Source organism: Erithacus rubecula (genome assembly GCF_903797595.1).
Source record: "Erithacus rubecula genome assembly, chromosome: 2".
Taxonomy (NCBI): domain Eukaryota; kingdom Metazoa; phylum Chordata; class Aves; order Passeriformes; family Muscicapidae; genus Erithacus; species Erithacus rubecula.
In genome coordinates, this window is record NC_136685.1 from 52,369,531 (window position 1) to 52,381,371 (window position 11,841).

The following is an 11,841-nucleotide window of genomic DNA, read 5'->3' on the forward strand; positions in this document are numbered from 1 at the left end:
CCAATACAAAATAATTCCTTGCTCTCCAAATGAGATCTAAAAATTCCTCTGGTCTCCACAGTGCATGAGATTAAATATTTTACTAGTTTTAGCTGGACTTATTGCTGTAGGGAAGTCATGTTAAACGTGTGCTGTAATATTTCACAGTGAAATACAAACTTGTTTGAAAAGAGACAAAATTCCACATAAACTTTATCCTCAGAAATGCACACATGCAAGCTTGTTTAACTAAAAGTTAAACAAAAAAAAAAAAAGTTCAGTTGAGCTGCAATGCTGTTCTCCACAATCAAGGAAGATTTTGATTCTATACATAAACCCCAGTGCATGTACAGGTTTGAGATTTAGGTACAGATCTATGTAGCCTCTTTCTAGCCATACCTCTTCTAGCCAACCTGAGGCAGAAATTAGATTAAAATATTGAAACTGCAAAAAATAATCTCAAAAAACCTCAAAATCTCAATTTACATCTGTTCTTGTCTCTCAATTACTTTAGACTTTTACTCTACAGCTAAATTACTCCAATGACTAGCTCAGGCAAAATTACAGTGTCCCTCTTTCTCCACTGTCACATGTCTGACCTCCACTCCTTTCTTACTGGTACTAGGAGTCCTGCAGCAAGTTACAAGGAGTTACAATTACAAGGTTCTTAATTACTCTTTTCATTTAGTGTTCTCACAATTTAATTCCCCAAAATGGCTTCTCATGAGGTGAAACAAATGCCAATTCAGATGAAGCAAGATGCTCTCTCCATGCTTAGCTGCAGTATGGAACTGCATCCTAAGAAACAGCTCCTCAGCAAGGAGGCAAATTTTCACAGAGGTTTTGCCACTCAGCTTTTGTAGATTGGCACTTTAATGTGCTCAGTCACAGTCCTGTCTCACACAGCTATTTCCTTCTTTGTCTCCATTGTAACCTTACTCTGCTCACACACAGCACGTTTGCTGAAATGTGAAGCCGTAAAATAGTGTTATTTTGGGAGGACCTATTTGTCTCCTTAAGATGGAAAAATACCTCACAACAAACCAAACAACCAAAGAAAAAAACAAACACCAAAAAACCTCACAAAGGACACCCAAAGGCCCATTTATATGAATTTTATAACCCCTGGCATCCCTAATCCCAGGGAATATCTTGTTTTACTGCCAAAAAGACAAAGAGTAACACATTTGCAATGTCACCCAGACTATTCAGTGATGGTTTTAGATCACACTGGAGAGAAGAGTGGGAAGTAAACACAGCATCATCACTCTAAGTTCAGTACCCCATGCAACATCACATAGACACACAGAGCTACCTGAATTAGCTGTAACAAGTCAGTAAAAATAGTCTTGGTATCAATACAGACAACTCAATCAAGATAGCTGAGTAAAGTGCCATAGGGACCTAAAAACAAGATCAAATACTAGATTATAATAATATTTTATTTTTTTAAGCTTCTTGAGCTAGTAAGAAGGATCAGTTTCCTGCATCTATTTAGTTCATTTAGGGGAAAATGTGATTTAAATGCCAACTGAGCACACACATAAACGGGCTATGTGCCACAAGCTTTCCTTATTGTCTGCTGAAGCCCATGAGGCAAGCAGCCATTGCTATATCTTGTATCAGCTCAGAAGAGGACATGGCAGTTAGGAAGAAATTTGCTGACATCAGCAAAGGGTTGCTCCACTTTTTGGTACATTCACATAAAACTCAGCACATGGGTGAAGTCTGAATAAATTTCCGTTATTCACAAATGAAGGTCTAACCTTTCACATGTCTACATCACACAACATCAAGAGACTCTGGTCCGAAGGTTTGTAGTGGGGAAAAGAGTCCATGTTAACATATCCCAGAGGAGAAAACAAGGACCTTGCTGATGTGAAAGGAAGGAAAAGCCTTCAGCTGTAAAAAAAGTTCAATTTTCCTAACACATGTATAATATGCTTTCAATTTTATGACAACATTTAGGGTTGCAAGGGCTATTTCCATCCAAATGAAGAAATTATGACAGAAGATGAAATATCAAATAAAACTTTTCTTCTTCTTAATAGTTAGATAAAAAAGGGCTCTATTTTTCTATTCACAATTCTGACATCTATGCCTGAAAGATCCTTATGCCATTCTCTTTTAGTGCTGCATTGTAACTTCCAACTTTTGAGCACAAATACAAGGTTTTCCAGTTATTCCCTAAAGCCTGGGATTTGCAGTCTGCCAAGCACTTGATGATGTCTTATATTTTTTAGTCCCCACTAAATATAATGGTAGGTATCTTTTAGACTGAAGAAGAAGTTACCCACAGTGTTAACTTAAGGAAAACTGGGATGTGGGAGCTGTGAGATGTGCCAAAGCTGCCCATTTCTCAGAGCAGCTCCCTCTTCATCTTCCCCTGCAGTGCCCTTTCTAAACCATCATAAGCACAAAGCTACAGACAAAATGAATCTGCTTCCAAAAAAGTTTACAAGATGCAGACAAAACCTTCTTCTAGAAGGAGCCCAGAGTTTTTGACAGTCTGAGGAGCTGCATCACATAGGGGAAGGCCTTTCACTTTCACTTCATCCGAGGGCAGAAGCTGTGGGTTACAGAGAGGGGAAGAAAAAATGCTCCTTAGGGAATCTGATTGACAAAATTCCCAGCTAAATCAGGCCATTTAAAAGAAACAGGGTTTATTCACCTCTGTAAGACCTGTTATACTGCATCCAAGGAATTTTATGCCTTTTTGGAATTTCTGTTGTGTTGCTCTTACGACTTTGCTAGACCTTAATAAGGCATTGCAATGGGTGTCCTTCTTCAAGTCACTTGTAAGACTTGCTCATTTCTGATGTGGAAAAGACACAGCAAATCATTTCGTTTTTCCTGCAAAGTTCTGTGGAAGACTCATAGCACCATGCCAAAAAATTTGGTTCTGATGACCTGAACTTCTCCAAAACCATGAGACCAGTTGCCTTGACTTCCAAACCATTGAGGGAAAAAGCACAGACAATAGCTGTTATTATGACTCTTCTAGGTCTTTTAGGTTAATATCTGGGAGTATCCTGCTGCAATGACAGAGACATGAAATGCTGACTTAAATAAAAAAAAGGGGCAGAAATTCTTTCATCCACATAAATTAAAAACCTAAATTTAAAGTATCTCCCAATCCCTGGACAGACTAAGCCAAAACTCACAGATAAGACAAGATTTGTGAAGATGCAATAACAATTGAAATGAAATTTTCAGAAATCATAAAAATGAAATTGTTTTTCTGGTACATTATACTAAAGGTATAATCAAACAAAGCATCTGGAACTGTCCTTCTGAGCAAAACAGACAGGCAGTACTTCACTCCCACTATTGACCACTGTCAAAGACTTAACATGGTTTTTTTAAGTCTGCTTTTCATGTCCTTATGAGCTAACTGAAAAAAAGATCATGACATATAACAGAAATAATACTGATATTGAGAATAAGGTCTTTGCTTAGAAAATAAGAAAGTCTTCAACTATACATTAAAAAGCACAGCCCTGCTAAGTTTTCACTGTAGGATTATAGCTGCATTTGTGCGTATATGTATGTATATAAAAGTAATATTTGCCCTCTTGTGTAAATGGAGCAAAATAATTTGAAGTAATTGGCTAGGTGACAATTCTTCAGGCTAGATGCTTTTTTTTCCTCTTTTCCTTTTAAAATTTTCTGTTCTTTTTTCTTTAAAGCACAAGCATAAGTGTGTTTCTGATAAAACACATCAAACAGACCAAGAATACTGATGTATAAGTTATAGGGGAGGCAAAGGAAGGAGCTCTCTAGGGATCATTAGCAGAAAGTCATATCATAATTAAAGACAATTCAGATGCAACTCCCCAGCAGTCAGGACAGTTGCTGTAGCCTGACCAAAAAAGATCTGGGACTGGCCTAGTTAAAGACATTTCCTCCACTGAGGAAATGATTGACCCATGCAGGCCCAGGTTCAACTGAGCACTGACCACATCTTCCCAGCTCACAGCAAATAGGGAAGCTCAAACCTGTTGAGGCTGGCTGGAGGATCTGTTATCCTGCTTGTGCTCTGAGCAAATTACTCCAAGGCATTCAGACAGTAAATCTGTTACACAGCACTCAAGAGCTGCAGAACATGTTTTTATAGAAAAAATAATTGTACAAATAAACATGTACCAGGACATCAATCTTGAGGGAAAACAGCTGGACCATCACAGTGGAAGCAGTGGAAAAGGGATACATTAGGGATGTCATTTGCTAAGCAAATATGTTGAGGAAAGGCAGACAGAACACATAAACCAACCAATAAAATGTTGGTTTTCCACAGCAGTATCAGGTATTTACAAATAATAAAAGCCTGTCTTAGCAACAAGATAAACCCCAGGCCGTCAGGAACCATAAAACTGCTAGTACTCCAGCACAGAAAAGCAGGAATATGGGAAATGGATTTATTGAATTGTCCTCTGTGTCTATCTTATTGTCTTCACAGACAGGCACTGCTTCAAGATTAATCTTCTTGGAGATTAACAAAAAGATTGGCTGTTTTTACTTCTATCATTGCTAGCAAAGCATTATTCCATTGGAGTAGTCTGCAAACCTCATCTGATTTTATGTATGCTCAATTTCACTGCAAGAAAAAAAAAAATAATTTTCTTCATCCACATATTCTTTATTTTTGTGTTCGAACAATCTTCTTTGATATTTTGGTAATACTTAGTAGTATAGAAGAGTGCATTTACCACAGTTGTTAGGACTGCCTACACAGGAATCACAGAGAAACTTGGAGCTAATTCACTAGCATTAATAATCCATAAAGGCTTCCACTAATTCACTTCCAGAAATATCATACAGTTGTTGAAGCTGTGGCTCCATGAATCTTCTGGGAAAACGAAACCAAATCCAAAAACAAACCACAAAACCCCCAAACCATACACAAATTAAAACAAACAAACACAAAAACAAACAGAAAAACCCAAAACTGAAAAAAAATTAAAAAAAAAAAAATCAACCCACAAATTTTAAGTTTTTCAGATTGGATGAAATTAACAGAGACTGTAAGTACAATCCTGGCCAAATACCAATAATTTAAACTACATTGTGTAATGGTTACTCTGATTCACACAACCCATTTAAAACTCTTTATACAGCACAAGGCAAATTAATTAAAAATAAGCATCCTTTAGAAGCACAGGCTAAAAATTGCAGGATCGTAGTAGTGGTTTATTCCAAGGGTTCAGGTGATTTGGATTTGTTTCTTTGTTAACAATGCTGAAAGGATCTTTGGAGGTTTTGGGATGCTCTTTTAAAAACTGAAGTATCAGGACTTCTAAAAGCATTAAATCATCTTTATGGGGGAGAATGGCAGGGGGAGAAATTGTAGCAAGTGTGAATAAAGGGGGATAATGATGAGCAGATAAAGCTTTGCAAACAAGAAAATAATTGCCTTGAAAGAGGGACAGGATTCTCTATCAACACTGATTGCCCATCTCAAAGAAAAACAAAAAAAAAAAACGGATAGAAAAAAAGAAAACGAAAAAATCCATCGTATTGTCTTGCCTCCAGTTTCTAGGTAGGTTCATTTTGATAACCAAGGAAAATGAGTGTGCAAATGGAATCAGCATGCCTACCTTTCCAAGTACTATATTTAAGATGCCTCAAGCACACAATTTATTGAGCAGTCATATTCCACTCTGTAATGACAAATTTCTCAGATTGCTGTTGAAAGCACATCTGTAAAATATGATTTTTTTTTAAAAAAAAATCACATAAATAAAGACAAACATGTACCCTGCCCTCTGCATGAGGTAACATGAAACAGTAAGCAAAGACTGAGGATGAAATCACACCATCAGGCTATTTCATTCAGTCAAATACTAATAAATTTCTGTTCTTGTTGTTTTCTAAATACCTGGATATACCTGAACCTGACCAATGGTAATTAAGATCACTTTTTATAAAGCTTAAATTAAACAAAAAAAGTATGCAATTTTCAAAAGGTAAGGAAAATTTAATGAATATATTATAAACTCACTTTTGCTTTAGCACTCTATGATCAACTAGTCCTTTTTCATTTTTAGCCAAACACAGATATTTCTTTTGCTCCACAGGACTGGAAGAATTTAACATCTGTCTGTCAGTAGCCCTGAAAGAAAAAAGAACAAAAGATCACTCTCAGGTCTTGTGCATTTTATAGAAAAGAGGGAGTTTAGGGCTCTAAAATACCAGTGGCAGAAACAGAAAGGGAGAAGAATTAACATATTGAATATGTCATGATTTTATATGCTATATCTCTTAATTAACCTCAGTTCAATTATCAAACTCTGGCAAATTAAAAGGAAAAATGCCTGCTTATATTCTAATTACCACACAGTTACAAATCCCAAGAAAATCAGTATTCTCAGAGTTGCAGAGTAACTTCCACCTTCATAACCTGGCATCTCCTAATTTCTGGGAAAAAGTGACCATTACAACATACAAGGGGTGGCCTGAAAGATCTAATTACACAGCATTTCAATACATTTCTATTTAACTAGAATGTTGAAAATATTTTTTTTTTCTGGAAGTTAAGTCAAAAGCTTCAATTCAGCTTTGCATTACTCCAGCCACTCCAGATCTCCAAATGCTTCCTGATCTTACTGTCCACTGTACCTGGCTATTTGCTCCAGCTCTAGCTTATCACTAACAACAAAAACTCTAGATTTTTCCATTTAACCTTTGTGTTCACTGCTCTCTCTCTTCATATTCCTGTTATTTCTTGTTTTGGTAGATGTGCTGGTGGAAGCCAACATCAGCAGTTTTGCCCCATACTGGGGGAAAGGCAGAGCTAATATAGGGAATACTATTATGCTGCCAAGAATTCATGGCAATCATAAACCACTTTTTTTCCTAAACCTCATCACTTCAGAACATCTGAACTCTAAAGATACTCTAGAAACTGTTCCAGCCTCAGCTGCACTCAATATACAAGAAATTGTTATTGGAAATGACAATAAAGTTTGCCATATTTGTAAGGGGAGTTCTCCCTTTCCATGAACCAATATATTTCAGCCTTGCAGTTAAATGAAACAATGAAAGCCCTTAGCACATTCTCTGTGTGGTTCTTGGAAACAACTGATCCTGAAAGTGAAAGGCATCTTAGTATTTACCTGGTAAAGTGTGTGTGAGCTCCTCATACACACATAAGCACAGTTCCTACTGTGAGACTGAGAACACTTCCACTGAACTAGTGACAGACACAAGATGCTAAATCCCAACTGCTGGACATGTGAGCCACATTCAGGGTCCTTTCACAAATCTATTACTTCCACACAGAAAGTGTTCACCTGTCACACTCTAAATTCCATGTCCAACCAAGGACTGCTTCTGTCAGGGAGCAGAGGTCAGAACAATTCACACACAGTCAGAGGATGAGCCAAGGACACCAGGATAAAGATGTGGCAGCCAGGAGTGCACCAAGAAACACTGGGGACAGCATTTATACCAGAAATACAACAGGGAAATACAACTCTCAGAACTCCACAGTGACTTCAGCTGACCCAGAGACTGATGATGATGCTTTCTCCCCTGCCCTGAGCAGTGCCCTCTCCACCCTGTCACTGGTTCTGGCAGGGTGAGCAAGCTCTGGGAATTGGCCTGACTGAGAAGTAGTTCTGCAAAACAGAAAAGAGGGTTGGTTTTCACCTGGGCACAAGCACTGCATGATAGGGGCTAGGAGTGTGCAAACTCAGTTTTCAGCATTGTTCCCTGGCACCACAGGGGGACCACACATCCAGCTGTGGATGCTACAAGCTGCAAATCTTATCACAGTTCCTCTACTCACTGCAATTCAGCCTAACATCACTGAGCAATGGAGGAAATGTGCGCTCACATATATTGTGAACTGTCAAAACTATGAATTTTACATTTGTTTTAAACAGTGTCTCGTACACTTTAGTCATGAGTCCTTGAACTAGATCAAAAGAAATTACTTTTACAGGATTTTGTTCAAGATGTACTGAACAGAAAAATAATTTTTAACTACATCACTAAGAAAAGCACTGCAGTGTTAAGAAAAGAGTCACAGCTATTTGCTTATAAGGATACAACTTTTAGTTTGATAACAAAACACTCTTTTCACTAGAGGTGCTTTTCCATAGTTTTATACACCAAAATTCACAGAATATATTGACTTTTTACTCATTCTAAAATACATGATTGAATGTACCATAAACTTGCTTGGATTTTATTTGGTCATTCCTGCTGACACAAAAAATATTTCAGGAGCAGTGGCTTCCCTGTAAATAGAAGGATACCAGCACCTTATTTTCCAGGAAGGAGACTAGGTAAGGAAAAATTTTAATGCAAATTATATTCACTAACTTTTGATATTTTAAGTATTTAATTATTTTTTTTCTGAGTCTGCAGAACTTCACAGTAAAACTGTTGCAGCCATGCAACTACAACTGCATTCTCTTTTCGGGACAGCATGGCTTGACCTGCAAGATCTCAGAAGCACATGGGAAACAGTCACATCTGAGACACAGTCTATCCAAAACTCCTGACAAAGTCAAGGATGAAAGCTAAATATCCGAAGCAACATTCTAACTATCCTAAACATAAGGACATGTTTGATTCAGAACTCCCTGCTGAAATCATGGTATATCCACCACACTTTGGATGAAGTACAGGATTTATACATCTAAAGAAGGAGCTTCCATTAAAGCAAATACAAAAGGCCCTTGGTGCAGAGAACTGAGACTGGCTGTGATAAATTTTACATGCATTGACTTGGTCTTCTTCCAGCAAATCCCCTTTTTTCCAATGGTGCAGGAGCATTTACCTAAGGAGTTTCACAAATACTTCCACAAGGACAAGAGGATGTATCTCCCCGTGCAGTTTAGTTCTGCTCCTGAGCTCAAGTTGTTTGGAGGTAACACAGTTATCACTGTTTAACACGCTTTTGTTTGGGCTGTTAATCACCTCAGAGTGCACAACCTGGACTCCTTTTGGATGAAGGCAAATGCTCTGCAGTTCTAATCCTCTGGGATTAATCCTACTGTGACTAATGCAGCCTTAGTGCTAGTGCTTTCCTTTGAAAAAATGCATTTTGCATCCATGGCAAGCCATTCTCTATGGCTGGGATTCTTGGGTTTAAAGGGACCACTTAGAGGTCAGGATTTCTCTCCTCAGCCAAGGCATTCAGAAAAACATAACCCTGCAAGATTTTAAAAAGATCAGAATGGAAGGAAAGGACGGGAGAATCAACAAACACCTTACCAAATACCTCCAATGATAACACTCCACAAATTCTGCCCCCTCCTCCCTCCCATAAGAAATCCCAAACAAATGAAGAAAATCTGCTCAACCAAGAGTCAGAACACAATCACTGAGGACAATCTCCCTAAAATCTGTTTTCTAAAAATCTATAGCTTCACAATAAATTTCAATAATCCCACTGTGGGATTATTGAATGCTTAAATCTGGACCAAGAGTTTCCTTTGACAAACTGACTTTCAATACATCTGTGACACAAATACTATCTCTACATCATTATTTTACTCCAAGGCTTGCAAGCATTTAAAAGTAAATTCTTCAAAAGGATAATATTGTAAACAGAGAAAATCATAGCTAAATGAAAGTTTGATGGTGCTTCACCCAAATGAAAACCAGGTCCTAGAACAGGCTATGAAGGAAGTTGAATTAATTAATGGCATGGTTCAGGAATGTTGATGCCCTGTTTAAAACCACAAGGCATTAATCCAATTTTACACTTCACATTTGTTACAGATACTCAAAATATAAAATCTAGATACAGCTGAAGAGCTAGTAAATGCCAATTTTAAAATTCCATGAAAAAGCTATACCCAGACTGATATTTGCTGTGCCATGAACAAACTCACCCACTGATTACTTCTGGAAATTTCTGAGAAGCTGTTTCACAACAGTAAGTGAGGGATTCCAGCCCACTCTTCTGTTGCTGATATTTTTTAATCAGGTCCATCAGCACGGCCTGGTGCCCAATCTTCTTCACCAGCTGCTGCACCATACGATCATTAAGAGCCAGAAGAGCTGCTCCACTTACTTCTTCTTCTGCAGATTGAAGGGGATAAAATAATTACTGTAAAATAGCTTTATAGTTACAGTTACACTCTATATGCCTAAAAACATGATGATGGAAGACAGGTCAAAGATACTGCTGACATTCATCTTCAGCTGCCACCATCCTTCCCTAAGCAGTGCCAGGATTCCTTATCACTGGCCAGACATATTCCCCTGACAACAAGTCAAGTCTGAAACACACTGAAGCAGTGAGGGGTCTATTTGAATGCCTTAAATCAGGCCTTCCTTGAACCACAGGAGACTGTTATTTGCTGATGAAGGAGATCAAGCTTTTTAACAGAGTACACAAGAAATAGGCTGTTCACATAACAGCTTCTTGTGCACTCTTCTGTAGAGTATTTATATACTCAGACATAAAACATTTACACAATACATTTGCATTATTTCAAAAGGGTTATGCAACATAAAATAGGCCCTGTCAAGACTTATAAACTGCCAGCTCTGATTTGAGGTGTCTCTGTTTATATACAGGCTTAAACCCATCCCCAGGATTTCTCCAATTTTGTAACAAATCTGTACACTTATGTTGATTTATCAGATCTGTGCCAGTTCTCACCCTAATAAATTTCTATAAAAGTCTGAGGTTAGCATATACACACATGCCCCAAACCAAAACAAGGTAGGCAGTGCCAATTAAATGCATAGCAAGAAATACTAAACAAACACCACCACCCCCCAAACAACAAAAATGCTTACCACGGAACTTAGGAACTAGCTCTCCTAAATTTCTCTGTTTCAACCAGTTGCAGACTTGCTCAACTGACCAACTTTCCATCTTCAGTTGCTGCAATGCTGAATTTCTCCCTGAAATGAAAAGAGGGGATTATTTTTGTGCTGAACTCTAAGCCAAGCTCCAACATTTCATAGCAAAAAATGTTCTTAGGAAATAATACATCTCCATGATCTGAATAAAAATACTGCAAAATAATCAAGCTAATGCCTGTTAAAAGTGGCAATTTCTTTGGATCACTTTCCTCACCTCCTCTCCTGTCACTGGTTTCCCTCTGTTCTGAGGCAGCCTCATTCCTTATAAAACACGACCTGCTCCAGTACCATTAACACCCAGGTTTCCACACAGAGAAGAAAAAAGGTGTGAAATTCACCACCACCATCAGGCTCATCAGGAAATGGCTGTCATTTTACAGAAGGAAAAAAAACAAAAACCAACAAACCACCCCACCATCAGATTAGAGTCTGTCACATCCATGCTTACAGGCAATCAAACACCTTAACCCTCTCTACACCTCGCAGGGCAGGTACCCAGCAAATACTTAACCCTGAATTACCAACAGCTGGGGACAGCAAAGGTGAAAGGGAGGAGACTGCTCCCCCTGTTATTTGCTGGTTCCTCTGTCCAGGCTCCAGTGGTACCTGGGAGGATGCAGTGGGCATCCTGGGAAGGCAGAGTTCCCTGGGGCAGCTGGAATGGGTGCACCCACCCTCTGCATTAGTCCTGCACTGTGTGCCCCCTGCCTGAAGGACTCACTTGGATGATAAGGGGGTGCATCACATCCCAAAAACCACCAGAGACCTCCCCAGAGGAAGATTACTTGTCAAGAACAGCTTATTGCACACTGCAGACTTCCCTGAAGCAGCAAACTCTCTCTGAAGGGAATTTTCTTATTAATGTGTTTTAGCTCTACTACCTAAATGAGCACTAAGTGCTCTGTGACCATGCTTGCAATCCACAGCAAAACGACATTATTGGAGTCAGCTTTTCAGACAAGTATAGAATGTCTGGCATTGCTGGTCAAACACTTCCTTCCATACCCTGAGCCTGCAGCAAACTCCGGA

At 38.6% G+C, this 11,841-nt stretch overlaps 1 protein-coding gene across 1 annotated transcript in view; it reads right to left on the minus strand.

The window, feature by feature from the left end:
* Positions 1-11,273, minus strand: part of SAMD3 (sterile alpha motif domain containing 3) — a 34,843-nt gene extending 23,570 nt beyond the window's left edge. Inside the window, exons 1-5 of the mRNA XM_079298188.1 lie at positions 11,228-11,273; positions 11,027-11,088; positions 10,744-10,851; positions 9,828-10,017; positions 5,981-6,091 (exon numbers count right to left, since the gene is read on the minus strand). Coding sequence (XP_079154314.1) covers positions 5,981-6,091; positions 9,828-10,017; positions 10,744-10,822 — 380 coding nt within the window. The 5' untranslated portion in view covers positions 10,823-10,851; positions 11,027-11,088; positions 11,228-11,273. The remainder of the gene's footprint in view (positions 1-5,980; positions 6,092-9,827; positions 10,018-10,743; positions 10,852-11,026; positions 11,089-11,227) is intronic.
* Between the last annotated feature and the right edge of the window lie 568 nt (positions 11,274-11,841).